Genomic DNA, 27,904 nt, shown 5'->3' on the forward strand with positions numbered 1-27,904 from the left:
GTTTCAAAAAAGTGTAAGGGTTTCAAAGTAGGGTATCAAAACAGGGTGGGGTTTCGAAACAGGGTTCGGGTTTCATAGCAGGTTTAGGATTTCAAAGAAGCGTTTGCAAGACGATGGCTAGTGTTTCAAATTACGATTGTAATACTAAAAACTGATTTTATTTTCATACCTGTGGTTATTTAACACGATCAAACCAGAAAATCTATTTGCTGGAGTACTGAGTAGCATTTACATTTCCTTTTGGATTTGAAACGACTCTTTATGGTCAAGCCCTCGGGCGTTGCAAGAGAAAAGAAATGGTTTCACCAAAACTTTCTCTTTTGGCTACAGAACGCACGCAATTACGAATAGGCAGTTTCATAATTCTTTTCTTTTGACTGTTGTATAAGCGAGTTAACGCGCGTGGCATTTCTGAACTTCACACCTCCACGAATCCCTGACAATTGTGCACCTCGTCAGGCGTCAACCCCGACGGATACGAGTCCCATCTTGTACGATCGTCGACATCACTCATAATGGATGGATGAATTCCAAATAATAAAGACTGGCTGACTAAGGATCCCAAATGGATGAAGAAAGTGAAATGCAGACTGTGTGCAATCGTTTGACATCTCCAATATGGGAGAAATTCTCTTTTTTACCGAGAACTCTGGAAATATCTGCCCGTGAATTTTATATTGTCTGTGTTGCTGCACTGTTTATGTTGAAATATTTGTTGCTTAAAGGGATGTAACACTGTAGCTATTCATGCTATTAGCATGTCAATGGAACCTGACATTATATTCGCATTGCGCTCGTGGGCCGTTGTTAAGGCAACATATTTTAGTCGTTTTAAATACCTACATTTGAGAGTATACTTCAACGGAGAGTGGCGATAAGCAGTTGAAGTCTCCTTTTTGAAGTTGTTCATTGCCATAGTGCTGCTTGTTGTCAAGTGAGGTATGCCTACTAGACAACGCTCGTACCTCGAGTTTGCCCCCCTCCCCCCCCCAAAAACCTAAGTTCTGTCAGTCGTATCTCAAGGCACCACAGTAGTTGTCTTTCCAGCTAAACTTTATTTTTTGAACATAAACAGTTAAGTGACGATGTGAAAAACGTACATTTTCAGAAAACTTCAAGAAAATCTTTTTTTTTTTTAAGAGGGACATAATTTTTCCAATTAAAAAAAAGAAATCACATCTTGCTTTTTGATGGACATCAGTGAAACTTCATTTTAAAACAAGGCAAAAAAAAGACATCTAGTGTCAACTATTTTGGGAAATTTTTATTTAACAAAAATATGACACACCCAAAAACAAACAAAATAATTATTCTCCTAATTGTACTCTGTGCCAGCAGTCTGGAAATCCCCCACCCCTCCCCTATGCTGTTTAGATTTAAAAAAATAAAAAACGTACAGTAGGAAGTTCTTACCACGCCTCATGTTGTTTTATTAATAAACATTTTCAAGCAGGGAGAACATCTTGGTAACAACAAAAATGCAATTTTATGAACCAACAAACACATTTTCCCACACACGCCCATACCCACACTGGTGCCTATCCCAGCTGACTTTAGATGAGAGGCGGGTTCACCCTGGATTGGTCACCAGCCAAACATAGGGCACATATAGAATAAACCACAATTGCCAATTTACAGTGTTCGATGAATGAATGAATGATGCGTATTTTTGGAGGGTGCGAGAGTACCAGGAGAAAACCGTGTACTCCGGCAAACATGCAAACTCCGCACAGGATTTGAACCCTCGGCCTCCGAACCGTGAGGCAGATGTGCCAACCGACTGCGTGGGAATGAAAAGAGAAACAAAACGCGACACGATTGTGGGAGCGCAGCAGCAGCCGTTTTGTGGACGGTCCGACGGGCAGCAGGGGGGAGAAAATGGCGTGCGGCTGAAGCGGACTCTTGAAACAGAGCCGGCTTTGGGGTCCGTATGAGATGGCGTCCTCACAGCTCCGTGTGGATGTCTGAAGGGGACAGACATTCAAACTATGTTGAACTGAAGGGAGTAGCTTTCATTTAGTCATTGTCTAATAGGGGAAAAAAGGGCTTTATCATTGTCTTGTGTTGTGTGTTTGTGGTATGCATTGTGTTTTCTTGTTTTGTGTGTGTGTTGGGCATGCATCTTTGTGCTGGTGTCTTTGTGTTTGTTTATGTGGCGTGCATTTGTGTTTTTTGTTTGGTGTGAGTGCTGTTGTATGTGTGTGGCATTTTCTTGCGTGTGGTGTGTATTTGTGTGTGTTGTTTTGTGTCAGTAGTGCGTTTGTTTTTGTGTTGTTTTGTGTTTTGGGTGTATGTGAGGTAGTTTTTGTGGTTGTAGTGTGCATTGGTGTCTGTTGTTTTGTATGTGTCACTTGTGTGTTGTTGTTTTTGTGTGGTGTGCATTTGTGTTGTTAAATGGGGTATGTTTCAGTTGTATGCTTGAGTGTGTTTTGTGTGTTGGGCTAGGGGGGGTTTCGTGTTTGTGTGTCTGTTGTTTTAGTGTATGGTGTGCAACTGTGTGTGTGTCGGTTGTTTGTTTGTGTGTTGTTTCTTGTGTATGTTGTTTTGTGTGTGGTGTGCATTTGTGTGTGTTCTTGCTTTGTGTGCGTCAGCAATTGTTTGTTTTTTTATTTTGTGTGTTGTCATTGTAGTCAGGGCTCTATCCCGTACCCCCTAACATTGTACCTGTGCTGGACGACTCTGCCGTGGGGTTCTTATGTGTAACTTCCTGTTGGATGAGCGTCTGCAGGCGTTTGACTTCCTGGTCGTAGTCGCTCCACTCGGACACGATCCGTACGGCCGCCTGAAGCTTGGGCTCCTTCGTCATTGGGTTGTTACACTACAAACGCACATGTGCACGTTCAAATAGATTTGTTGAGTGAAGTAAATGTGTTAACTAGTACACCCTCTAGTGGCCATCAAGGGATATGACAGCCTGTTCTCTGTTTAACCCAACACTGATGATCAGTTTGGTCAGGGGTACTTAACTACAAATCCTAAAGGGCTGCAAATGAGTTTTTGAACGAGTTAAAGGCCCATTCATTGCGGTCGGTCAGGCCAAATGCGGTAATGCTTATTATTCAAAACAAAATGTCCCTTTCATTGAAAATAAAACAAATATGAGCATAATTTCCATTGTGACGTAAAATAAATAGTTGAATAAAACAACATATGACTCCTGTCATGAATCTAAAACAATTCTATGTAACGCATTCTGGTGCAACAAGTAATGCGACCGAGGCACTTAGAGTAGGGGTGTCAAACATACAGCATATGTTGTTTTGTAAAAATGATCCCAAAAAGTCATACTTGTTTTGTTTTGCATTAAAATAAAAAGGAAAATTATATTTACAAATTTTTTTTTAAAAATGATACCATTAAGTATGGTATAATTTTAGTGGCCCGGCCCCTTTGCCATCAAATTAGGCTGCGTGTGACCCCGAACTACGACTTTGACACCCCTGACTAACAGTATACTTGTGTGCTGCGACTCACTTTGTCACTGACACACACTAGCGAACGAAACTCATTAACAGTCACCGTGACGTCACTGCCCGTACGCAAGCCACGTGACGTTGACCACTCAAATCAATCATTTTCTACAGTCTACCTGTGTATCATTGGCACGGAGACAAGCATAGTGAGGATCTATGGTTCAGGTTCAGGTCTTTGTTATACTTGTTGTTTTTCGTGATTTTTGTTTGCGTCTTAGGCATGTTTTATAGTGTTGTTGTGTGCGTTGTCCATTTGTGTTGTTTACCAGGTCTATTGTTTTGGCGTTTTTCTTGGAGGCATTGTCACACCACGTCTCACACCACAACCACTCCTGAGGCAGAGACTTTATGGGCACTTGATGGATCATGTTGTTGGGAAGATCCTTTAAGAGAAAAAAAAAAAAAGTAATTAAAGGTGTACATGTTGTCTTTATTGATGAAATGGGCAATTAAGCAATTTGTATAAAATATCTCTTCATTTATATATTTTTTGACACTACCACTTCCACAATGTGATGGGTGTAAAGCAACCTAAAAAACCCTTCTCAGTACCACCGTTTTTCCTATATTGCTCATGGTACAGTCTTTCTACAACCAGCAGAAGGAGCTTCCAGTACTTTAATTCAATTGCAATTTTGTACTTAAAGTAGATATACGTTGGCGCCCCAAACATGTAGGGATGTTTAGGCAAAAGAAAGCTGCATCCATTCTTCATCTGGGCATGGTTTCATCACAATCACAATTTTTTAAGCCTCCTTTTATATACGTGATGATTTTTTTTATTATTCAAATTTGGCAGTGTTGTTCACAATACCCATCTGTGGACTGTCAAACTTTGGATGACCTATTTACACTATACAGGGCCTTTATAATAAAAATGTGTCATTTGTTTCCTCCATTGGCGTGTAGGCATTAAAACTCCTCTTTCCGAAACGAAGAATATTTCATGATATTGCTCCCTTGTACAAAAATTGCAAATTTTATACTAATTTAAATGTATTCTCTAAGTGAAGCAATTAAAAATGAATGAAAATGGAGGTGTGTGCTGTGCACCTGGTCCAGGTTGGATAGACTGTTGGGGTCCTGGCTGAGACCCTGGTACTGACCACGCAGTCGATCCCCTGCTGCGATCTTCCGAAACTTCTTCAGGTCCACGACGTAGAGGGCGCTAGAGAGCACAAGTCACAAAGCAGAGACGTTCCTTGATCATCTTAGTTTAACTAGATGAATATTTTGCTCAGTGTCTGTTCTATTTGGGGCAGTATTTGATATCAAAATGACAATTACACTGGCTCATTACAATCCACCTATTTCTGTTTGTATAGTAATTAGGTTGTCATTTTGTCAAATGCATTTGGCCACGAAGAAAATAAAAATGTTCTGTTGGTTCTACAGTTTTTGGATTCAATGTAATACGTAGGCAACATATCGGCCATTTTATATACATTTACAAAATTAAGAGTCACTCCAAATACGCGCTGCAAATTTGTGTCAGTGTTGATCATATTTGACTTTAATTCAATCCCACTTGAAACATCAAGCATAAAGTGGACATTTGTGCTGATAGAAATAATTCCGCCATGCAGACGGTTCATTTGTGACACGCATCAATGGCGTGACGTCATCTTTGGTAGACGTCCCCATGAAATGACATCACCGAGGAACGATGGTCTCATTTCCCCCAAACATTCCATTCCGTTTGTTTCTCTGTGTCGTTGTATTTCCATGTATTCTCCCGTGTGTATTTGTCTTTGTCCTGTGTATGTGTGTGTGTGTACATGCGTGTACAAGTTGTCATGTACCTGATGTGGTACTTGCGTCCTGACAGGTGACTGGCCCAGTATCCAGACTTCCAGAAGCGATATCCGTCCATCTCCCGTCTGCTCTCGCAGAAAGGCGTGTAGCCGTACGGCGCCCCCTCCAGGTCAAAGTCCCGCAGCTCCTTCAGGTCAGTACGCACGATCTGAACACCCACAAAAACACCAAACACACAAAAAATAAGCACAGTATTATATTGTACTATATACAAACAGAGTAATTATAAACAGAATTAAATAAAAGCGTTTGTGCATCATGAATTGATGATGCAATTCATTTAATTGTGCTGTTCCTTCTGGTGTGCCCAACTTGGCCACCAGGAGGCAGTATAGGAACGTCACACTGACACGAAGAAAAATAGACCCGTTCTTCTACTACTACTACTACTGTCAGTGACTCAGTAAGATTGTTGTATTTTTATTTATGTAACCTTTATTTAACCAGGTAAGCTAGGTATGCTGTAATATTAATCATTTGTTTCATAGAGGATAAAGACTATAGTTTTTATCATATCTGTCTACATGGTTGGCCCTCATTTCTCAGCTCCTCAATCCTCGATAGCAACACGGAAGTTGTTGTCACGCCGCCATGTCAAGGAACATCTCCGTTGTCTTAAATGCACATCGAAGTGCGAGGATTGCACATCGAGGAGGTTCCACGGGCAAGCTAAAAAACGAGGGACGCCACGAATGTATCCTTTGCGGAAGTCTTTCAGCTCCTCGACAGTAACATCTAAAAATTGGCGTGTACCAGCTGGATCGTAAACGGAGCAGGACTTCAAATTAAAGAGTTCATCTTCTGTTTTTGTCATTCCTTGATTATTTTAGTTTGACTGAACATACTTTGTTGAGTGTCTGTTCTATTTTGGGCAGCATTTAATATCAAAATTACTTACTTACACTGGCTCATGGTTATATTACCTAGTGGTGTTTATTAACCTTGGCTAGTTCTTCACTGTACACGTATTTATGACATTTACTCAATTTATCTTCCTCAATGACACGTTTCGCTGTTTTAAATAAGATTTTCCTTTTAAAGTAAACTCAAACCAAACTAAACCCTCTGGTGGCACAACCCGCAAACCCCATGGTCAGCATTAGTCAGTCACCTGGTGCCTACTGTTTACAAATTATGTATACAGAATGATATAAATTGTCTGCTATATTTTTCAATGGACAGAGAAAGCGAACGGACCTGGTCGGCGTCCACAAAGAGGATCTTGTCAACAGCAAGTGGGAACAGGACGTCCAGGAAGAGAATTTTGTAGCCCCAGATGATTCTCTGCTTCTCCGTCTGCTGGTGGAGCCAGCGAGGCCACTTGTACTGCACCAGCTCGTACTGAAAGCCGTATTTCTTTGCCATGTGGGGGATGAACTCCTACGGGACGGCAAAGGCAACAGCTTTGACGCTTATGGTGTGAGCTTAAAGGCAGGTAGAGATGGACAAGACCACACCTTGAAGGTTGGCGACAGGTAATTCTTGAGGAACCAGAACTTCACGGGCGTCTCGGTATTCTTCAGGACCGACAGCATCATGATCCTGAGGAAGCGCTCGTACAGGTGACCCGAGGCCACCGAGAAGATGTTGATGACGTCGTCTTTATCCTGCTTGGCCTCCTCTGTCTTTCCGCTGCCCGTGAAGCCTCTGAGAAGAAGCCCAGCCAGCACTTACATTATTATCAAGACTCCTTTAAGTTTTTGCCTAATTTTGTACAAATATCAATGTATATCATTCAGAATCCTCTTTTTTGGATCCTTTTTTTTGACAAGCATGGCAAAACACACAAGGAATTTGGCTGTGTTAGTTGGAGTCACTAATGTAGCTATAAATAAAAATTGAGAGCTATTTATTTTATTGTTAAAAACAATTCTGCATTAATTACATGCACATCTAGCCCATCCAGCAAATGTGGCCCATGAGCATAAAGGTTTTCGCACCCCTTACCTGGTTAGAGACTTCCAGAAGCCGGCGTCGTCCTCCTCGGCGCTGCTGTCGCTCAGCAGCTCCTCGTTGATCTTGTCGGCTTTCTTCTGGACCTAATGGACACACGTGTGTGGATGGATGGATGGATGGATGTGATATCTCGGTGAGAAGAGACCGCGTTAGTTTAACTGGACGCAAACTTACCTTGACCTTAATGATTCGGCTCTTAAAGTTGTTCAGGACCACGATGATGTCATCAGAGTCTGCCGGTGAATCTGTACCGTCGTGACTGCAACAGAAAGTTGACTGCTAAATGAGGTTAAGTCCATTGACATAAAAAACAACAACAACACAGTTATTCCCCACTATTGGGCCCATGTAATAATTTCTCATTTAAATTGTCTGCCTTAGCGCGTTCTCGAGTCAGGTTTCTATACATATCAATGCATATCAATTACTAGCAATTCTCATTTGAAACGGTACTTGACTATAGCACCATATAAAATCCTTAGCAATCAGTCCCGGTGGTTTTTGTAGACTTGTTAGTACCTTGCTATATGTCAGCATACCAACTGTTAGCATTTCTCATTCAAAATAGTACCTAACTGCAGGGCACTAAGGATAATGGATATTCCTTAGCAATCTGCTTTAGCACCCTCTGTTTATATATATATATATATATATATATATATATATATATTAGCATTCAACCTATCTTAGTAAGCGTTAGCACTATAGAATATGTCCATTGAGGCACGAAATGTTCTGGAATTAACATTATGGAGCCAAACAGGTTGTTAGCATTCAGCGTTACAATTTCTATCTTGGGCAAGCCCAAGTCCCAACAACTCTATTACAAATGTTGTATTACAGGTTAAAAAGAGGCAACAGGCCCATTTCAAATGTCTGCAGGAATTCTTGTAGTTGTCATTGCCATCACCTGTAAATCTTATAAATTTCATCAGATCTTCCTTTCCTCAGCTTCAGGTTCCAGGCTCCTGGGTTGGCCTTGAGCTGGAAATAACCCTACAGAGCACATTTAAAAATGTTTAGTCCTAAGTCAAAACATTTGTGTGGTGCTGATGACAAGTTCAGGGCGCTTGATGCGGCACCGTACGAGGTTTGCCATGACGATGGTGTCTACGATGACGGGCTCGGAGGCAGTGCCCAGCGTGAACTGCAGGCCACGGGGCGGCTGGCCCGAGCTGACGTCAAAACAGTGACCCTCCAGGAGGAGGTGCTCCAGCTCGTACTCTGCCGCTACCATGTTCTCTACCTGGCACGTCACCACGGGAGATACTCGTTGTCGAAAGGAGCAGTGGAGAGCAGCTTCATAAAACGTCACCATCATATCATGAACGTTACCTCCTCCAGGTAGATGTTGTCCAGGTCGTAGCGCGTGTTTACGGACTCCACCATCCAGCTCTCCGGAGTGTTGAGGTTCAGCGTGAAGAGCGGCGACTGAGGCATGTCCAGGAACTGCGCCATTGGGCCGGGAGAGAAGCTGCCGTCCGCCTGGAACGCCACCTCGGCCTCCAGCACATAGCGGTAAAAACTGAAGAGGATGCAGGAGAACAAACTGGTTGCTGATTGAATCTTTTCATTAATGGATAAAGCTATGCTGGCTTCTACATAGTCAAGTTGAATTCTTCAAAAATGAACAGGCACAAGTTGAGAAATGATACATACAATAATGCTATGCTTTCGTCACCTCGCTACATGGTTGTCTGCATAGTCAGCTCAATCTCTCAAAACCCAACAGGCACAACTTTGGATGCTCCAAGCTAAGCAAGGTACAGGTTTAAAACGATTTATGTATTTTTTGTTAGCCATCCTCTGTTATTCGCGTAAGTGAGTTGAGGAGCTTCATTTCGACAAAAGTTATCCTTTGCTGCCATCTTATGGCATCTGCGGGATCCACAGCAGGGACTGATCACCGTACTTGTATTAGCCATAAAAATGTTTGTCTGTTATTAGACTGTTACTGGATAAAGCTATGCGGCTATCCACATAGTCAGTTGAATCCCTCAAAAATGAACAGTGCCTTTGTTTGTTTTCTCAAAGGTGAGCAATGTACTGGTACACGTAAAATAATTGTATGCTTTCGATAGCTTGTTAGCGGAGAACACTGCAGTTACCTGCATAGTCAGTTCCATCCCTCAAAAATCAAAACTATGGTCTGCTCCAAGGTAATCAATATACTGTATTTATATTACCCATAGAATAATGCTATGCAGTTTGTAGCTAGTTAATGGAAAAAGCTACACGCTCGACTTCATGCTAAAAAACGTGAGACCTAGTTACTATGCGTACCTCTTCAGAGGCATGTCAGACAATTTGGACTGGCAGTTCATGAAGACCCGCAGATTGACGTTGACGAGTTGCTTCAGAACCTGAGGGGAAACAAGGCAATGTCAAAGAGACATTGACAGGAGGATCAAGTCAGCTAAGGCTTAGCGTGGCTGGACCTACCATCAGGAAAGGAGCCAGTTTCTGAGTGTCTCGCGTCACAGGATCCACCACGGCTACGACGTCAAAGTAAATATCTCCCTCCTTGGGACGGATCTTCACAGCACTGATGACAAGCACAAGTTACACGCTGCACAGCATCAATCCGGTTCCCTTTAAGAGAAGTACCATTATGTTTTTGCTTTTCCCTCCACTAACTCACCTGTAGCGGTCGTCAGCGAAGCCGTACTCTATGCGCGCCTCTCCTTTGGGCTGAGACGAGAGCAGAGCGTCCACTTTCATCACCAGGTCGCTGGCCCTGGTAGAAAAGCCTGCATGGTATTGACTGGTATCTGACATAGCGCTGTAGTCTTTAGCCAGTAGCCTAGCGTTGTTGTCTTCTGTTATTTTGAAGGACAGACTGACCAGTATTCAGGTGTTTAAAAAAATAATAATCTGGATATAATCCAAAATATTTTGATTAGAAACCTTTATTATTGTTAACAGCCTTCATGTATAGTATATTAAATATATGATCCAGGAGCGACACACTAAAAGGGGGGCAGAAAAGATTTTGTATTGTTTTTGTGACAGCATCCTTTTGAAGAGCAATTTCAGGCCTCCCAATATTTCAAATATACTGAGGACTGACTGATATAATACCATAAATTGGTGCATTGACTTAGGAGTTAAATTCATTCCATGACCACGATTGTAAGGCAAAACATTTGTATCTCAAATCATTTTCCCAATTGAAATGAATGGAAATACCTTTAATCCATTCCAGCAACGGCTTAAACCCTCCCACCCCTCAAAAAAAAAACTTTGTAAGGTGTTTAAATAATTAGCACTCTACAGTACTGCACTTCATAAAAACATACCGACATTACATAATTAAACAGACTGTAAAAAAACTACAAAGTTTGCGCATCATAATTTCATGCTTTTTAATAAATTGTGCAGCTCCTTCTGTTGTGTGGGCCTCGGTCCCCACGGGATAGTCACCGTGACATCGAACCCGAGATTTTATTTGAAGGCTACACTGACCTATTAACATTACTGGTGTTCCAAATAAACAAATCTAACAGGAGAGTTAAAAGCACAAAGACGTTAAATACCTGTCCTCCTCAATGCCAAATTGCTCCACTCTGCTTTTGATGCGCTCGCCTGACGTCTTGAGGATGATGCTCTCCAGCAGGAGGAAGTCGTCCTGGTTGAACACCTCGTTCTCCTCCAGCGGCCCGATGATCTACAGCAGGAAGAAGGAAAATGGAACCCAGGTGAGGTGAGGAACAAATCCACCTAAGAAAATAAGAACTCACTCTTCCGTTGCTGATGACGGCTCTCTGGCCCTTCTTCAGTTTCAGCACGTCTCGGCAGTAGGCGGCATGGGAGAGCAGGAAGTCAAATTTCTGACTCTCGTATGCACTCTTGAACAATGACACGTCCATCCCCTGAGGGAAAGATCCACAAGTTGTAGGTGTTAAATATGTCCTTAAAGAAGCATGGGTATTTTATTCAGTGGGAGGAAAAAGTAAGTGAACCCTTTGGCATTTCTTAAATTTCTGCATGAATTGGCCATAAAATGTAGTCTGATCTTCAACTAAAACCACAAAAAGTAACAAACAGTCTGCTTGAACTGCTACCACACAAGCAATTATATGTTTTCATATTTTTATAGAGCATAACATGTAAACATATCCAGGACAGGTACCACAAGTCAAGGTACCACTATATAACTATTTGCCACGAAAGGTAAATGAACAAGGCAAGATTAACTTACCCCAACAGCGAACTCTGTGACATCGGTTCCTTTTTGCACTGCCGCTGCCGTTTCCTCTTTGGCCATCTTGGTGATGAAGTTCTTGGCGTTGTTGGCGGACTGCGTCTGCATGGCGGCCCAGACGGCGCGCGTCACGCTGCTCGACTCTGCCGACAGCTTCGCCGACGGGTTGCTGATCATGCCGAGACGCACGTTGTTGCTGGTTTTCTGTCAAGGGCGAGAACTGCAAACGTCAGCTGATCTCAGAGACTTGTCCAGGAAAATGGTGGCACTTTTCTGTGTTTATTACAGATTTAAATGAATTAAACAAGTAAAATAAAGGAAACGAGCCATCATGTTGGGGATAAATGTGATAAAACACAAAGTCACCATGTGTCTGATGGCATCATAAAGGAGGCGGCGTCCTGAAGGCACGTCAAAGTCTCCCACCACCCAGAAAGTCACAGGCCGGATGTAGCTATCATCTGGCGAGCAGAGAGAAACAAAGTTACACACTGTGTTGACGTGCCGTTGTGCATGTAGCTCAGGTGTGGGTGAAAGTTGGTGCTCAAGGGCCACCATTTTTTTTAACCACTGATGGACAAAGTCATTCGTAGATGGGGTAAAAAAATAAATAAATAAATTACAAAAAAAAAAAAAAAAAGTTAGATTTGGATGTAAGATAGATATACCTTGCTTTATTTACCGCATGAGGGAAATAAAATAATGAAAAAAGGTAATTTAAAATACTTAACATAGTTTATCTGAATAATCATAATAATTCATACCCATATAATTGTCTTAACCCTAAACCTGGAATGGATAATTAATTTAGTATTGACACATTCACTGCCATTGACGGCTTTAGAAGTCAAATATCCATGTTAACTGGGAAGGCTGGCAGTGAATGAGTTAATTACAAATTTTCACTCAAATAAAATTGTTTATTTTACAAATATTTTTGTTTTATGTACAATTGTTTAGTTCAATAAAATAATAATCCATCCACGTTTTTTTTCCATTTCCCTACTCATAATTAAATTGACTAAATTTGCCATTATTTAATAAACTTTAATAAACATTAATAAATAAAACAATTTTTTTTTATTTCACTCATAGTTTAGTGTGTCCACTTGTGAGGGAATTACAATACCTTCTTATTATCTTACTGAGTGGTAAGTTATATTAAGTTAGCTAACATTACTTTGTGTTGGTGATCGTAGACTTTCTCTTGTACGCCTGTTCTTATTTGCAGGAGACACATTCCACTTTGTTTTTTTTCTTCTTTTAAGTATGAAATGATCCCAAACGTTGGACATTCTCTGTCTTCTACTCATGGCGTGCCGACATTGCGGCAACTTATTTCTACACTAAGTTGTGCGTGCGACGGCAGTAGCATTAGTCCATGTGGAAAAATGATCCCTGCGAAGCTTCGAGGCAGAGACTCTGCCACAACTTATTTTGTAATCAAATTATACAATTAATTGTTGAAGCCCTAAGAATAATAATTGATGTTCATTTTTAAATTATATTTATAATTAATTTCATCATAATTAATTAAAAATTTTAATTTAATTTAGGGGAAAAAAACAAATTTAGGAAAAAACTGCAAAATCAATGCAATCTCTTATTAATGTTAAAATACCGTGGGCTGGATTAAAGAACGCAATAGGCCGTATGTGGCCAGTGGGCCATACTTTCCCCACCCCTGGCACGGCTTAACAAGTACTACATTCATGCTCTCCTAAGATGGAGTAAAAGATGTTAAAAGTTTAGTACATTAGCAGGTAGACCCTTAAAGGACAATGTCATGCCAAATGAACCATAGTGTGATGAGGCAGGGATGGATGAGAGGCACTACAGAGGAAGGAGGAGGGGATCATGAAGAGGTGATTACCATGCCGATTGGTGGTGGTCAGCGCTGGCGCAGGCAACATTTTAAAGCACGAGGAAGAAGCGGGAGAGGAGGAGGAGGACAGAGGAAGAGAATACAATGAGGAGCGCTCAGGCTTGAGGGTGACTGCATCGTCTTTGCTGGGCGGTGCTCAAACGCCACTAAAAAGTCCCTTTTTAAAGTGCTGACCTTTCTTGGTCATGTAATTGATGCTGTTAGCCACGGCCGTGCTCTTCTCTCGGGTGTCCAGAGTGGAGAAGCGAGCGTAATCGTCCACGAAATGGTTGTCTAGGGAGGAGGTGGGGGGGAAAAAAAAGGTAGGACATTACGTTGGTCGTTTTGGAGAGGCTCCCTTATGACACTGACGGACTATTATTGAAAATGGACTCACTGGTGTCAGAGAGGTCCAGATAGGTTCTGGTGGTGGACAGCACTCGGGAGTTGATGCGAGGGACGACGTTGGCCTGGTTCATGATGAAATCCACCACGTCGTGATCTGTCGCCAGCTCGCCCTACGAGTCGCACAAAGGAACGCCACTTATGACGAATGATAAAAGGCAGAAAAGCCAATTCCCTTGACACCGACAGACAATTAAAATTGGTTCCAAACTAAAAGCAATTGTTTTGTTCCTTCATTGTCAGTCAATCAGCAGCGGGCACCCTCCGCTGAGTGTTAGCTCAGCATTCGATCTCATTAGTTTACTGCAAGTCAGCACAACTGAGATTAAAACAATTAATCGTTAGCAAACTGTCTCAATTACAATGTTTCAACTGCCAACTGGCGACACGGTATACGACTGGTTAGAGCGTCTGGCTCACAGTTCCGAGGACCGGGGTTCAATCCCCGGCCTCGACTGTGTGGAGTTTGCGTGTTCTCCCTGTCCCTGCGTGGGTTTTCTCCGGGCACTCCGGTTTCCTTCCGCATCCCAAAAATATGTAAGGTAGGTTAATTGAAGACTCTAAATTGCTCATAGGTGTGAATGTGAGTGCAAATGGTTGTTCGTTTATATGTGCCCTGCGATTGGCTGGCAACCAGTTCAAGGTGTGCCCCGCCTCCTGCCCGATGATAGCTGGGATAGGCTCCAGCACTCCCGCGACCCTTATGAGGATGTTTAAGGCACCTGTGCTAAAAATGTGAGTCTATTATATGTTCAACACTACTACGTTAACTTTTTTTCCTCTATACAGTGGTGCCTTGATTTAAGAGTTTAATCGGGTCATGTGATGACACTCGAAACTCAAAACACTCTTATATCAAACAATCTTACCTCATTGAAATGAATGGAAATGCCAATAATCCATAACAAAACATTTTGTGACGTGTTTTTTATTAAGAAAAATAGCACTCTCCTCCAGTATTGTAAATTATAAAAACATACAATAATAACAATTGAATAGAATGCAAAGACTTAAACATTGTGTGCATCATGATAATTCAATGAGAATTGTGCTGCTCCTTCACAGAAGAAGACCGTTACAACTAAGAAGCAATAATATTAGTCGTTTTTCGAAGAGGATAAAGAATACATGCCTGTAAATATTGCTGTATGCTCTGCCTGGATGTGTTGCGACCACTTGTGTTTAAATATAAGTTGTTCAAGTAACTACCTCAACCACGCTAGTTTCTGGCTGCCACGTCAAAGCCCCACATTCAACATGGCCACCACGTAGACACGTCTTTTGGAATTGGATGTAGTCGTATTGTTTATCTGTGACCCGGAAATACGTCAGTCCCATTCTCTGCCTGCATTGCGCCACAGCGCCAGTAAACAACACCAGCCAATACTAGAACTAACAGACTTTGTCAATAGCAGTTTAAGTGACAAATGGAAACTATTTTTGGACACATTTTTCATTCCCGATGGTCCCTTTTATCCGATATCCGCTATATCTCTTTTATCGAGGTTCCGCTCTACCTTCAAAAACTCCCAAGTCGAGGTACCACTGTATATTGGTCAGTGAAGCTATGAACACTCCAATTAATGCACTTCCTTACTACACACTGATATTTCTGCGAATCTGGTGGCCGTGTGTGTTTAGTTACACCACACCACTTACTGCGTAGACTACTGTATATACAGTGTGTACTTGTATGTGCTCCAACTGACCAGGTAGACGGCCCTCTGGTAGAAGGAGGTGGTCTCAAGAATCTTCTGCATGGTGACTGTCTCCAATTCGTCCGGCTCCAGGTGCTCGCGCTGGTACGGAATTCCGTTATACATGACCACCGGCAATGGGCCCACCCCCGTCTGCTCATAGTATGCCCGCCCGTCCTGCAAAGATGTGCACAGATAGTGAATTGAATGTCCGAGCAAACTGGATTTGAGAGTGAAGAAAAACAGCCCGTCTCACCTTCCTGTTGTTGTCGTAGCTGGAGTCGGCTCCCAGGACGCTGCTGATCTCCACGTAGGGGAACCTCTTCTCCAGAACTTTAACCACATTGCCGACGGTCAATCGTTCACCAAGAGGGACGCTATTAAACATCTTTAGGAGGAAATTGAAAGAAAAAAAAAAAAGAGGAGGTGACAAGAACAACAACACTATCATGTCTTGCGGTCGGAGGCTTCGACTCACTGAGATGACTGCTTCGAAAGCATTGTGGCCGTCCACTTCGTCGCTGATGTAGTTGTAAGCCCGCAGCAGGGCCACGCCCGCATCCTCCATTCCATCTATGGTGTCTTCATCCGACACCACAAATACTAGGCCGATCCTACAAAACACACACATAGGCAACATAAGTTTCATATTGGGATGCAGAGCGTGTGTTGTCTGCTTCATCAGCATTCACACAAAATTCCCGGTCCAGACATTTTAAAGATCATTCCAACTATGCCTGACGAAGCCCCCAAATTGAGTTTCAAAAATTGATACCAAAAGTCCCGGTAGTGTTGTGCTCATACCTCTAAAATGCTACGCTAATTATAAAGTAATACATATTACACACCACACTTTTTATAATAAAATAAAATAAATATCCCCTTGTTCCATCTCAAATATTCACTTAATCTACTACTATTTTCAAGACCTTGTAATTAATGATAATGTCATACGGTATTAATATTAACTCATTCACTGCCAGCTGTATTCAGAGCAGTTTCCCATATTGCCAGCCGATTTTTTCCGATCTTTCAAAATCCACAGAATATTGGTTTCTGTAAGCAACGAACCTACCAAAAGGAGAAGATTCTCTTCTTTGACCCCCCAAAAAACTTTGTTTCTACCTTTTTTACTTTCTTTCGTAATCAGCAGTAAAACATTGGTTGGTTTCACCAAAACAGCTGTTTCTGACCAACAAGCAGAGAAAACAAGCATTTTGTGAAAAGAAACGTGTCAAGCAGAACAGTGAATTAGATGATAATATTTTTTGTTTTTGTGACACTTCAATCTATAAAACAACTAAAGCAAGACTGAGAAAGGGCTTTTGATGTCAAAATACTAATTCATTTAAAGATATACAACTATGAAACATGCCGTGAACTACACTGACTCACTGCATGCCTCGAGTTGATTGTCAGTGACTTTTTCACATGGCGTACATCATTTACTCTGCAGATACATACGTACTCTGTTCAAGTGTGTGGTGCCAAAAGTTGTAAGACTTCAAACGTGTTCGCCGAAATTCACCCCAATCCTAATTTTCGACTCAAAAGCTGTGCTGATCTAAAACGATAGTTTTGAAGGCACCAACCTGAGTGGGATGTTGTTTGAATAGAACATCTCTGCAACACTTAGCAGCTCCACAGTATTCTCCTGAGTCGGATCCACAATGATCACCTACACTCGCACACACACAATAAAGTTAAGTGTTTCGATCTCACATGTGGATACAGTCTGGTTTGGTTCATCAAGTGGCGTCCTACCAGATTGTGGAAGTTCTTGCGGATCTGCCTAATCACACCGGGGAAGGTGGGTCTGAGCAGCTCCTGGACATTGTAGGGCCACGAGCTGTACCGGTGGTCTGTCTCCAAATTGTTAATCCACTAAAACACACACACAAATTACCACGTGCAACATGTGTACTTGCGTTATTTGTGAAGGATTTGACACGCTCTGTTACACTGATGGCGGGGTTGCGGATGTCAACGGCATAGTCGGAGTCTGACGGCTGTACGTTGAGCTTGAGGATGTCGTGGATGTAGGGCGTGTCGATGAGCAGCGAGCGCAGACCCTCCATCACCTGCGCCTCGCTGCGCAGAACCTCAAACACACTATCGGACACGTGACAATTCACAATTTAGCCAATATTTATGGGGGGAGAAAAGGGAAATTTAAAATGTCTTTGGATTATGACATTTCGATATTAAAGTCAAGACAGACTTTGTTTTTTTTCGTCATTCGATGCATTCCAAATCCACAATAGGTGAAAAACTGTGATATGACGAGACCCTATTCCACATTTTTTTTAAATAGTTTCACTCCTCCCACAAACTTCGAAAAAATGTAAACTTATTAAACAAACCTAAACTTATAAAAACACACAAACACATAACTGTATTTGAACATCCCTCCCCAAAAATTGGAAGCATAAAATGTATAGAAAATACACTACATATTGTAGTGTCTGTGTGGCTATAAAAAGTCTACACACCCCTGTTTTAAATGAAAGGATTTATTAAAAAAAAAAAAATGAGACCAAGATAAATGATTAATGTGACCTATAACCTGTCCAACTCAATTTGCAAAAAATAGCAAATCTTCTAGAGAGGGAAAGCGAAAATATACAGATGAGATAATGTGGTGTGGTGTGCACACCCTTTTCTAACTGGGGATGTGGCTGTGTTCAGAATTAACCAATTACATTCAAACTCATGTTAAATGGAGCCTCCAAATTGTAAGATTTCATTGTTCCTCTGACAGAGACAATAAAGTTATATTCTATTCTAAAGAGTTTGTGTACCTGAAGATGTCCTGTGAGTCCAGATCGATGTGCAGCCCGTTGATGAACAGGGCAGAGTCCCCCGGATGCAACCCCAGCGTTCCTTTGAAGAACTGATAACAAAATCACCAATTAAACTATAACCTGTTCACACTGAATCCCTCTGTCAAATTTGGCATTCATTTTATTTCTTACACCAGTTCTCAAAGTTTTTACACCAAGCACCACCTAAAAATATACTCATCTCTCCAAGTGCTACCATCATGTCCAGCATTAAAATACAGTAGCGTAGCATAGTAGTTCATCAAGAACGAAAAAGGTTTTATTCCTAAAAAGTATGTTTAATATTATTGTAAGCCATTGTAACATTATGCACAGTAAGTTTGAACATTAACTCTTTGCTTAAATGTCGGAATACAAAAGAACTATCAATAATGAGTTGAAAAACGTATTGCAGGTAACATTTAAATAAATATTGTGCCAAATAAATGTTTAAAAACAAATCGTTTTAAATATCAAATGCAACGGGAGTGAACTTAAAAAGTTAAATACAACTGAACTGTACTCAGGCAGTGATTCTTTCGGGCACCAGTAGAAGGAGCACGCATACTACTAGTGGTAGCCGTAGCACACTTTGAGAATAACTGGCTCACACGATAAGATAAGCAAAACAAACATGCTCTGTCAGCTTTGCTCGGGAGTCAGTGAGTGGAGCAATGCCAACCCTGCGCGAAACGAGCTAATTGCTGCCTGAGCGACATTGCTGGAAGTCGGTGTCGTCTGCCGCCACTTAAATCTCATTAGGGAGAGAACAAAGACGTCAGTTGAATCAAACTTGGGAGTGCTGCAATTACAGTAGGATGCGATGAACACAAATATCGTGCGTCCTGCTCAAACAGCGTGTTGACAGATGCAAAAAAATTCACGGGGGTGCACGTGTCCACACTACTTCAATAAAGAATCACTCCATAAAAGTGGAGGCGGTCCTCATTTTGAGATATTTCCCCTCGGACCCTAAAGAGGTGGTGTTGTGGAGGCTCTGTGCAATAATAGTTTGTGACAATTTTTTCATTGGATCTGTTGTGTTAAAAGACATCTAATGAGATCCAATGGACCTTTTGACAATATTTGTAAACAATAGGTGTCAGGGTGCGGGTGGCAGAAAGTGATTAACTACGAGTCACTTGAACTGAAAATGACGACTAACACTTGCTGTGTTTCGGACTGTGCTGCTAGATAAAGCCCAAAAGGTTTTGTTTTTTAACAATTTTATTTCTCTAGCACACCCACGACCCTACTGAGGATAAGAGGTAAAGAAAATGGAGTGATGTATACAAATAATCATGGCCCTCTGCCATTAATCCCAGGAACAGAAAAGTCAATTCATTCACCAGTTGCTTTGTTTGCATTTTCAACGCATCTATTTTTGAATCAACTTACAGGTTGAAATGTAAATTACAGGCGGCGTTCCGTCTCGCTTGGAAGCAATTTATTCCATGTAACATCATCTTTTGACTGACACCTCACACATTCAAATTACGGCGGTAGAGAAGAAGGTCAAAATCACCATTCAAGCCACTATCCTGTTTTCTACATCTGCTCAATGCCATTTGACGGAAGTGTTTGTTTACTAGTGGTGCAATTGGAGTTTTTGCCAGTGAAAAGGTCCAGATAAGAGCTGTACTAAAAATTCAGCCTTTAGAAGCAGACTTTCTGATACAAACTCTGGTGGAAGATTGTACTTGTATACCTAATGATGTGGCCAGTGACATAAGTGAGAGGAAGTGGTACCTTCTGGTTTTCGGCGATCTCTTTGCGGATTTCAGCGCTGACTACCGTTTTGGTGATGGACCTGCGAGAGAGAGGGAGAAAGGGTGGACTTATTGCCCATTATAACCAGCGGTACTTTATCGCAGCCATTTGGCTGGATCCATTTTGAGTTTGGACTACTCAAACTACTATCCAAATTTTGTTCTGGATTAAAACTACTAAATGGGGTTCCTTGTTTTACGACTGAGTTCAGTTCCTATGGTGTGGACCTAACCTGAATCTGTACACAAGTCAGAACGTGGCATAGTCTCGTACAACACTCACATAATAAGTCATAATTACAGTAAATATTTTCATGAAAACCACTTATAGGCCATAAATATAAAAATCTCAAATAAAAACAGTAAGTACAGCGGTAAATAAGCGTGCTTTTTTTAAATTTATTTTTTTACTACGTTTATTTCATTACACGCCGTTAGTAACCGCGAAAGGTCGTATGCCGGTACAGTTGTAAACATAGGTATTGTTTAGGGATCTGGTAACCATACAGTATCTGACTGGTGCCTATTAACTGTCCTCTGACAAGAAAAAATATATATATATATTTTAGAAACACCTTCCTAGCAGGATTTTTCACATTTGTCTGTGTTTGATTATTCTTCACCTGGCCTTGGTGGGGAAGTTCTGACTGAGGTCCTTCATAACATTAAGGGCATCCACAGCGGGAGCAGCCAGGATACGTGCAGCTGTCTGGAAGCTGAGGTCTGTGAAAGAGGAGGTGCAAAAAAAAATTAGGGGAGGAGAATAAATAAATAAAATTCAACCCATTTTAAAGTTGCCCAATTATATTTCAATGTTTACCAAAGCGGGTGCATCATTGACATAAATAATAAATGCCTCAATTTTCCCATTGGGAAAAAAAAAACAGAAGTACTGTAATCATCTCTGCTTAATGGTACCGTTGTTGACAAACTGACATCGAAGAGTTAACTGATCATTTGGACTTCTAGTGTAGAGTTATTTGCACAGTACTGATGATGATCCTAGACTAACTATGCGGCAACCATTAGCGTTCCAGTAGACTCTGACATGTGGTCACTCCACAACGTTGTGCGGTTTTGTATTACTTCTGTCTAGTCTTCATTGTATTTTGCCATTTTGCTGAATTTCTCCATAATTGTCCTAATTTTAACAGCGACATACCAGTAATATTGTTTAAAATTATTCTCGCCCTGCCTTCTTCCATCAGCAGATGCGTCAAGATGGTGTACACACTGAAGCGGTCCCCACCCAATCCAAGGACACATATACACACGAACGACCATTCACACTCACGCCTATCGACCATTTAGACTCTTCAATTAACCTAAAATGCATGTTTTTGGAATGTATCATAGATCCAGCTGTATGCTTAGCTTGGTTACAGTGAGGCATATCAGCACATTTAATTTTGCCTCAAAACTCTGACAAGAATGCAGGCTTTACACCAAGACGAGGAGAAGCAGAAGAGTGTGGATTATAATTGATTGCAGTGGTCTTGTAGCATGCGAGATTATGGGCCCCCAGAGGTCTGCCTCCCATTGTAAACAGGCAGCACTAACCAGCCCCAAAAGGGTTGCAGATAAAGACCCGACGGCCAGATGCCACTTTGAACTCAAAGCTCAGCCAGCCCTTCCATCCGCACCCCACACACAGACACTTAACTCAAAGCAAGCAACCCGAGCGGCCTCATGGTGACACTGTCCAAACATCCCGGAACGCATTTGAACTGGGGAAAGTTGGAAACGTGAAAGAAACTGTGGAAGTCGATTATTTAAAGGGTGCTGTCAAATCCTAATCAATGCGGCTTTAATGTTGCAGCAGACTCGCATCTCCCCAATGATATGACGTCTTGAATATTGACCAAGCTTATTGATTGGAGAGTCTGTAGTGTAGACGCGTTGCGGTTTTGGCTCCATGATGGCATGCGCTCACAGCAAAAGCAACACTATGGAATATTAGATCCCCTTTGCACTCATTTCTATCTGCATATTTGTGATTAGACATTCAAGAATTCACAGAATTTTTGGGGTTACCTATCCTCTGTTACTGTTTTTGTACTCAGGCCAAAGCAATAAAAGTTTTGCTTTGGCTCCATCTTGGGCCAAAGGGACTATGTTAAAATGAGTTGAGGAGCTCCATGTAGTGCTTTGCCACCATCTCGTTACCAGTGAACTGTGTTGAAGAGAGTTGAGGAACTTTATGCAGCATCTTGTGGGATATACAGGAAATTATAAACCTCTTTTAAGGGGGCGGGGGGCATCAGTTACATTTTCACTTTTTGCGACAGGGCCCAGTCCGTACGTATCCCCTGCCAATAGCGGGTGTTCACTCTTCATATGTACAATGAAGCACTGTAGTCAGTTACCTCGATTAATTACCACATTATTAGTGCAACTGTCTTAAAACCAGGATATAGAGATGTCTTTTATAATACAGCCAGGAAATCATATCACCATTGAGGTGAATGAACCACCGATTTTATGATGTGACAGCAACAGGGGACTTTTCCGCTGCCAGCAAAGAGTCACCATTTGTCAACTTTGTCGACAAACTAATGGACGCCGAGCTGCCGCGCTTCCTCGGGGGGGTATTTATAACATCATAAAATTGATTCCCTCAAAATGAAAGTGGCAGATATAACACCAGCAGGTGTTAAACTGTAAGCCGAGGATGTGTTTCATCCCCACTGCATACTTGGTGTCGGTCCTTTTCCTTACATTAGTTTGTACTGAGTTTGGGCAAATGATTGAATTTCAAAATTTATTTTTCGTTGATTTACATTGCAATTTCACGAGGGTGAAGACCTTTTCCCCATAGAAAATAATGGTATTAAGAATAATATCCTCCAGGGTCAAACTGTCACTTACATCTTAGTGTAAAAGGAACAAGGTACATTTTACAGCTGTAACTGCAATACTGTGATACGATAAAACCGCAATATTTATGCTCAATGATGTTATATTGTCAGAATCTGATATCGGCCCCAGGCCTAGTCACCAGCTAGGGCGACACCTTTTTTGGGAAGTATAAGTCTAAAAAAACAAAACAAAACAAAACAAAAAAAGCCATAGACACAGCAATGCACGCTTTGAATGACCGTCACTTTGTTGGGACTTGGTCTATTGGAATAAGTGTCGCCAAAATAAACAACACTCCAAAGAAAAAGCAAAACAGAGTTAATCCATCGATGCTTGCTGAACTGAGTTTTTGTGACCATCATTTTGAATAGTGTCACAAAAAGAGCTGAAGATAAGGTAAAATGGGAGTATACAGGAGACTTAATCTTTTGATGCACACTCAGGTTTGACTCAAAAAATTCCACTGGACATGGGAACCAGACCCACCTTGCATTTCCCATACTTTGAGCGGCGCCATTTCATTGGTGCTTTCCACTAAATGTTTCCTCAGCTCCTTCAGCTGTTCTTTCAGTTCTGGGTAGAGTGTCCTGAAGATACAAAATGCTCCTGTTAACATAGTCTTCTTTGTGGTGAAGAACTGCATGGTAAAGAGTGCTTGGCTCACTTGAGTCGGGCAAAAAGGAAACCCTGGACCTCGTCCACCGGATCATTCTCCCTAAACATTGTGGCGTTCACCTCTGCCCCTGAAACCACAATCAACTGACTAACTGCTCTGGGTTTACATTATGTGTGTGTGCGTACCTTGGACTTGTGTGTCATCCTTCGCCTTGTACTCCTGGTTTTTGATGGCCAACTCCACCCCATAGCCAGAGAGAGAGACCCTCTTTGTGCTTGGATTCTACCGGAAAAGGATAATCAGATTTTGAAAACTGTCATCTTTGTTCATTAAAGTATCCAAAATGGCAGAGCTACATTAAAAAAAAGTCACATTTAAATTTAAAAAGATTATAAAAAGTCATTTATGTATATTTAAAACAACCATAAAAGCTTAACTTTTTTTCTAACTTAAGTCCTCTAACTTAGCCATGACACATAACGGGAAATGCCATAGACAGGCTTATGAATAGCATCAATGTGGCAGTATTATAAGCCTTTAAGCAACGGATATTTGAACAGAAATGGTGAAGCAACACATTTTGACATATGACCCCAAAAAAAAGTGATTTCTTTTTTTTTATTGCAAACTCGCCTTTGAGGAATGTGGACATTTTAAAATACAGTGGACCCCTGCATACACGTGGCTTGGCACCTGCGGATTAACCTCACTGTTTATTTATTTATTTTTGTTTTCTTTTTTGGGGGTAACCAACCCCTAAAACGGATTATCCTCGCTTATGAACAATTTGAGAGGTTTAAAAAAACAACAACAAAAAAACACTCCATATCCCCCTGCGAATAGCGGGGGTCAACTGTAATAAATTGAATGTCACAAAATATCGCTAGGCTCTATTCAAGGTTTAAATAGACCCAAATGTAGCACAAATTGAACAGATGGGATGAGATAGATGTGAGACACCTACAGCAACATAATGACGGAGCACATAAGTCGCCAGGCCTTCGCCGACTTTGTCCACAACGGCCTGGTGAAGCTCCCGGAAATCTGCTTTCCCCAACTCGGCGTACAGGATGACGATAGGAGCGTCTGACTTTGATCCTGGATATTTATGGTCGCCCTTGAAAAGATAAGGCTTCGGCCTGAGTGGGGAACAGTGCAGTCAATTATTATCAGGAATCTTACCACTACTAACTGTTTCAGTTTGGCGCTACCTTTCTGAGGCTGTTTTCAGGAGTGCTTCCAATGTGTCGGGATTGCATGTCTTCTCTCCATGGACGCTGAAAAAGGCTGAACACCCGGCAGGAGGAGGCTCATTGGACGCAATCTAGACGCACAGCAGGATCATGAAACGCTGACTAAGAGACAGTCACAAAAAAAAAGTAATAAAATTGCTGGTACCTGCTGGAAGGAGTGCACTGTGGCTGAGTAGGCTCTGAGGGACAGGGCGAACTTTAGCATGTTCACTTGCATGGAGCTGAGAAAGGCGCCCGCTTTCTGCACTATCAGCTTGTAATAGCCCTGGTCTGTGTCAGCTGGAGAGCGAAAAACAGATCATCATTGCAAATTTCCCCAGTATGGGACTAATAAAGGTTATCGCATCTTAAACAGCGACTAGTTAGCTGCCAGCTTTTGTGAATGAAAGGACTGATTTAGATATTCCGCCACTGGTGTCATGTATTTGGTCCATCTGTTTGTGATATTTGCAAAGAAGGCATACTGAGAATTAGACCTTTAGAATTAGAACTTTAGACCGCTACATTAGTTTATCGTGTTCAATTTTAGAAGTTCCAATGTAATAGCAAAGACTTTTCAAGGGAATAGCTTTAGCTCACCATTGTGCTCGTCTATGTTCTGATTGGTCTCGACAAATTCCCAGAACTTCTCTTGGTTCTCCTCTGCCAAGAACTCACTTAAGATGACGCAAAACAAATACGCGATGAGGTTTAGTGAACGTTTAAACAGACATTTTAAACGTGGTGTGTAGGTGATTTTTTTCCCACCTGGCTTCCAGCAGCAGAGGTGTGTCGGCCCACTTGGCTGTGAGGGTCGTGGTAACTGCTTTGGAGTCGGCCCCGCCGCCGGAAACAGAGGCGAGCGGCGACAGCAGCGAAATCCACAGAAGCCACATCGTCCAGCCTGCACCTGACAGCAGACATTAGAAACTTGAGGACATGGCATGCAAAAAAGCAACATCATAAACATCAAACGACTGACACGAAAATGATATGTAACAACTACAATTAGGGATGAAACAGTTTACCAACAAACCTGCAATGATAAAATTTCCCATGATTGGTCAAATTTTGATTAGCATTTATACTAGTGGCAGCTGGTCAATAAGGGATGCCAGGACACCGCCCGACCATTCACCACATTACCTTGACTAAGACCAAATAAAAATGAGAAAATATGTTTTTTGAAATATAGACCTATTTTAGATGAACAGGATAAATATTATACAGTTAATGATAAATAATGTTGTTCTTTCCATCTGCGCTGTCTGATTTGTGATGAATTTACGACCTCTGGTGCAAACTTTTTTACCCATAAAAAAGTTGAACATGTGCAGTAGCTCCTCTTCAATACAAGGAGCAACGTGGCAAGTGGCCACCATCTATGTGGAATTAAAAAAAACAAACCATGGAATTAGCACCTCAAACGCCTCTAAAATCATCCATAACAAATAAATACATACTTCTCGACTGATAGACAACCTTTGTATGACTGGGAGGAGCGAAGCCATTTTATTAATAATCAGAACTTTATTTGCCAAGTATGTCAAAAACACACAAGGAATTAGTCTCCGCTAGTTGGAGCCGCTCTAGTACGACAACAGACAGCCATTTGACAGAAAATACTTTTGAGACATAAAAACCCAGTACGGAGAGTCACTGAGCAATGACAGGTTACCAGCAATGTAGTAATGCTGACACTTTTCTTTTTTGACAATTGAGCAAATGATGCAGAGTCCTCTAGCAATTTACAGCAGTTTGAAATGACTAATAGAGGAATAGTCTGGTTCATTCACCATTGTGAAAATGGCGCAGACTTCAAGAAATGTAAGCAGTCTAAAGTGACAAGTGGTGCGATAATTTGGAACAGTGTCAATTGTGCAAATGGTGCAGATACGTATACTACTAATATACTAGATAATTGCACAAGTGACCAGCATTGGTCAACAACAGATATGCAAATAGTGCAGAGTGGCGAGACTACTACAGTGAGTGCAGGAATAATGTATAATTGGTCCGACAGAGACGTGACAACAATCTCAAGACATAAATTGGCAGCATTTTACTATGAAATTGTAAGTTAACTGTTTATGGCAAGAGGGAAGCAATTGTAATGTCTGCTAATATTTTGAAATGATTGTATATGAAACTGTTTTGCGATCCGAGGGGTGGACGACTGGTTTTACACATCCGCCTCACAATTCTGAGAGGCTGAGGGTTCGAATCCGGGCTCCGGCCTTCCTGTGTGGAGTTTGCATGATCTCCCTATGCTTCCGTGGGCTTTCCCCGGGTACGCAGGTTGCTTCCCACATTCCAAAAACATGCATCTTAGGTTCATTGAAGACTAACTGACCAAATTTAGAGTGACTACATTTATTATAAAAGCAGGATGTTGTGTGGGTGCACCAGCAAGCTTCGCTTGTAAACAAAAAGACACTACGGGTTCTAACCAATAGGAGCTCTCAGCGTGGCCCCTTCGTCCAATGACCGCACAGTTTGTACGTGCTGTCACCGCCTGGGCCAGAGCTGTCACATTATTAGAGCCAATACGTTGACTGACACCACTACAAAACACCAAATGAATACGACCCACAGGAGTCAACATTATAGTTAAAGTGAGAACAATGGGGGCGAGTTCACAACAGCACTGTGAGCTTTCCCCTTAATGCTAGCCGCAGTAGCTAGCTCTCTCAGCTAACACTCCATTCAGTCAGTTTTTGCCGGCAAGTAGCGCTATTAGGACGAAATATTTCAATTTCCTTTCTAACCGAGGAGTCGAGCATTGGTTTACACATGGCTGATATGAAATAAGGTTTTATTTTGCTCACCGAAGCCGGCGTCGTAGCTTCCTGGAATCATGATTTGCCGGAGAGGAGGTGGGGTCCTTGTCAGCGAGCCTTTCGGTAGCCAACACATTTGCCTGATCAAAAATGTGCTGGTGAATAAAAACTGCCATAAAAACAAGAACGGACGCTCTCAAAATAGGGAAAAGTAAAAAAAAAAAAAAAGAGGCGACACGAAATCATTAAGAATTATGCATAAAATCTGCCTCTCAAAACTACAAACGACTATATAATATATATAAAACTACAAACGACTATATAATATATAGTCGTTTGTCGTTTTGATCCGATACCAAGTAAATGCAGGGCCTGCACCACCGATACTGATACCGATACCTTTTAACAATTA

General features: G+C 41.6%; 1 protein-coding gene across 4 annotated transcripts; it reads right to left on the minus strand.

The window, feature by feature from the left end:
* Positions 1 to 1,244: 1,244 nt before the first annotated feature.
* On the minus strand, positions 1,245 to 27,636 carry uggt1 (UDP-glucose glycoprotein glucosyltransferase 1). Of its 4 annotated transcripts, none has more exons than XM_061794064.1 (40): positions 27,541 to 27,636; positions 25,481 to 25,622; positions 25,313 to 25,389; positions 24,879 to 25,012; positions 24,692 to 24,804; positions 24,445 to 24,619; positions 23,666 to 23,762; positions 23,529 to 23,607; positions 23,351 to 23,451; positions 20,629 to 20,728; positions 19,986 to 20,046; positions 18,216 to 18,307; positions 17,376 to 17,526; positions 17,179 to 17,298; positions 17,007 to 17,092; positions 15,893 to 16,028; positions 15,671 to 15,802; positions 15,427 to 15,591; positions 13,710 to 13,830; positions 13,508 to 13,606; positions 13,322 to 13,345; positions 11,815 to 11,909; positions 11,446 to 11,652; positions 10,985 to 11,116; positions 10,781 to 10,911; positions 9,886 to 9,981; positions 9,687 to 9,789; positions 9,528 to 9,607; positions 8,580 to 8,769; positions 8,332 to 8,490; positions 8,155 to 8,240; positions 7,419 to 7,503; positions 7,236 to 7,327; positions 6,746 to 6,935; positions 6,486 to 6,668; positions 5,276 to 5,436; positions 4,527 to 4,641; positions 3,740 to 3,856; positions 2,665 to 2,818; positions 1,245 to 1,964 (listed from the first exon to the last, which is right to left on the minus strand). In XM_061794064.1, exons 1-40 carry the CDS (start codon positions 27,626 to 27,628, stop codon positions 1,945 to 1,947), a joined length of 4,689 nt encoding a protein of 1,562 aa, XP_061650048.1. In that variant the 5' UTR covers positions 27,629 to 27,636; the 3' UTR covers positions 1,245 to 1,944. The 4 variants fall into 4 exon arrangements, with proteins under 4 accessions (XP_061650048.1, XP_061650049.1, XP_061650051.1 ...); XM_061794065.1 differs by having other exon boundaries at positions 25,481 to 25,616; positions 27,541 to 27,608; XM_061794067.1 differs by lacking the exon at positions 27,541 to 27,636 and adding an exon at positions 26,025 to 26,058.
* Positions 27,637 to 27,904: the final 268 nt, after the last annotated feature.

Source organism: Phyllopteryx taeniolatus, chromosome 13 (assembly GCF_024500385.1).
Source record: "Phyllopteryx taeniolatus isolate TA_2022b chromosome 13, UOR_Ptae_1.2, whole genome shotgun sequence".
In the NCBI taxonomy this organism is placed as follows: domain Eukaryota; kingdom Metazoa; phylum Chordata; class Actinopteri; order Syngnathiformes; family Syngnathidae; genus Phyllopteryx; species Phyllopteryx taeniolatus.

What these genes read in the sequence shown, in the direction of transcription:
- uggt1 (XM_061794064.1), bottom strand. Translation starts at nt 27,628, where the DNA reads ATGTGTTGGCTACCGAAAGGCTCGCTGACAAGGACCCCACCTCCTCTC. An exon ending in CCGTCATCAGCAACGGAAGA is followed by an intron (nt 10,912 to 10,984) that starts GTGAGTTCTTAT and finishes TTCCTGCTGTAG; the next exon opens with ATCATCGGGCCGCTGGAGGA. An exon ending in ACAACATCTACCTGGAGGAG is followed by an intron (nt 8,491 to 8,579) that starts GTAACGTTCATG and finishes GTGACGTGCCAG; the next exon opens with GTAGAGAACATGGTAGCGGC.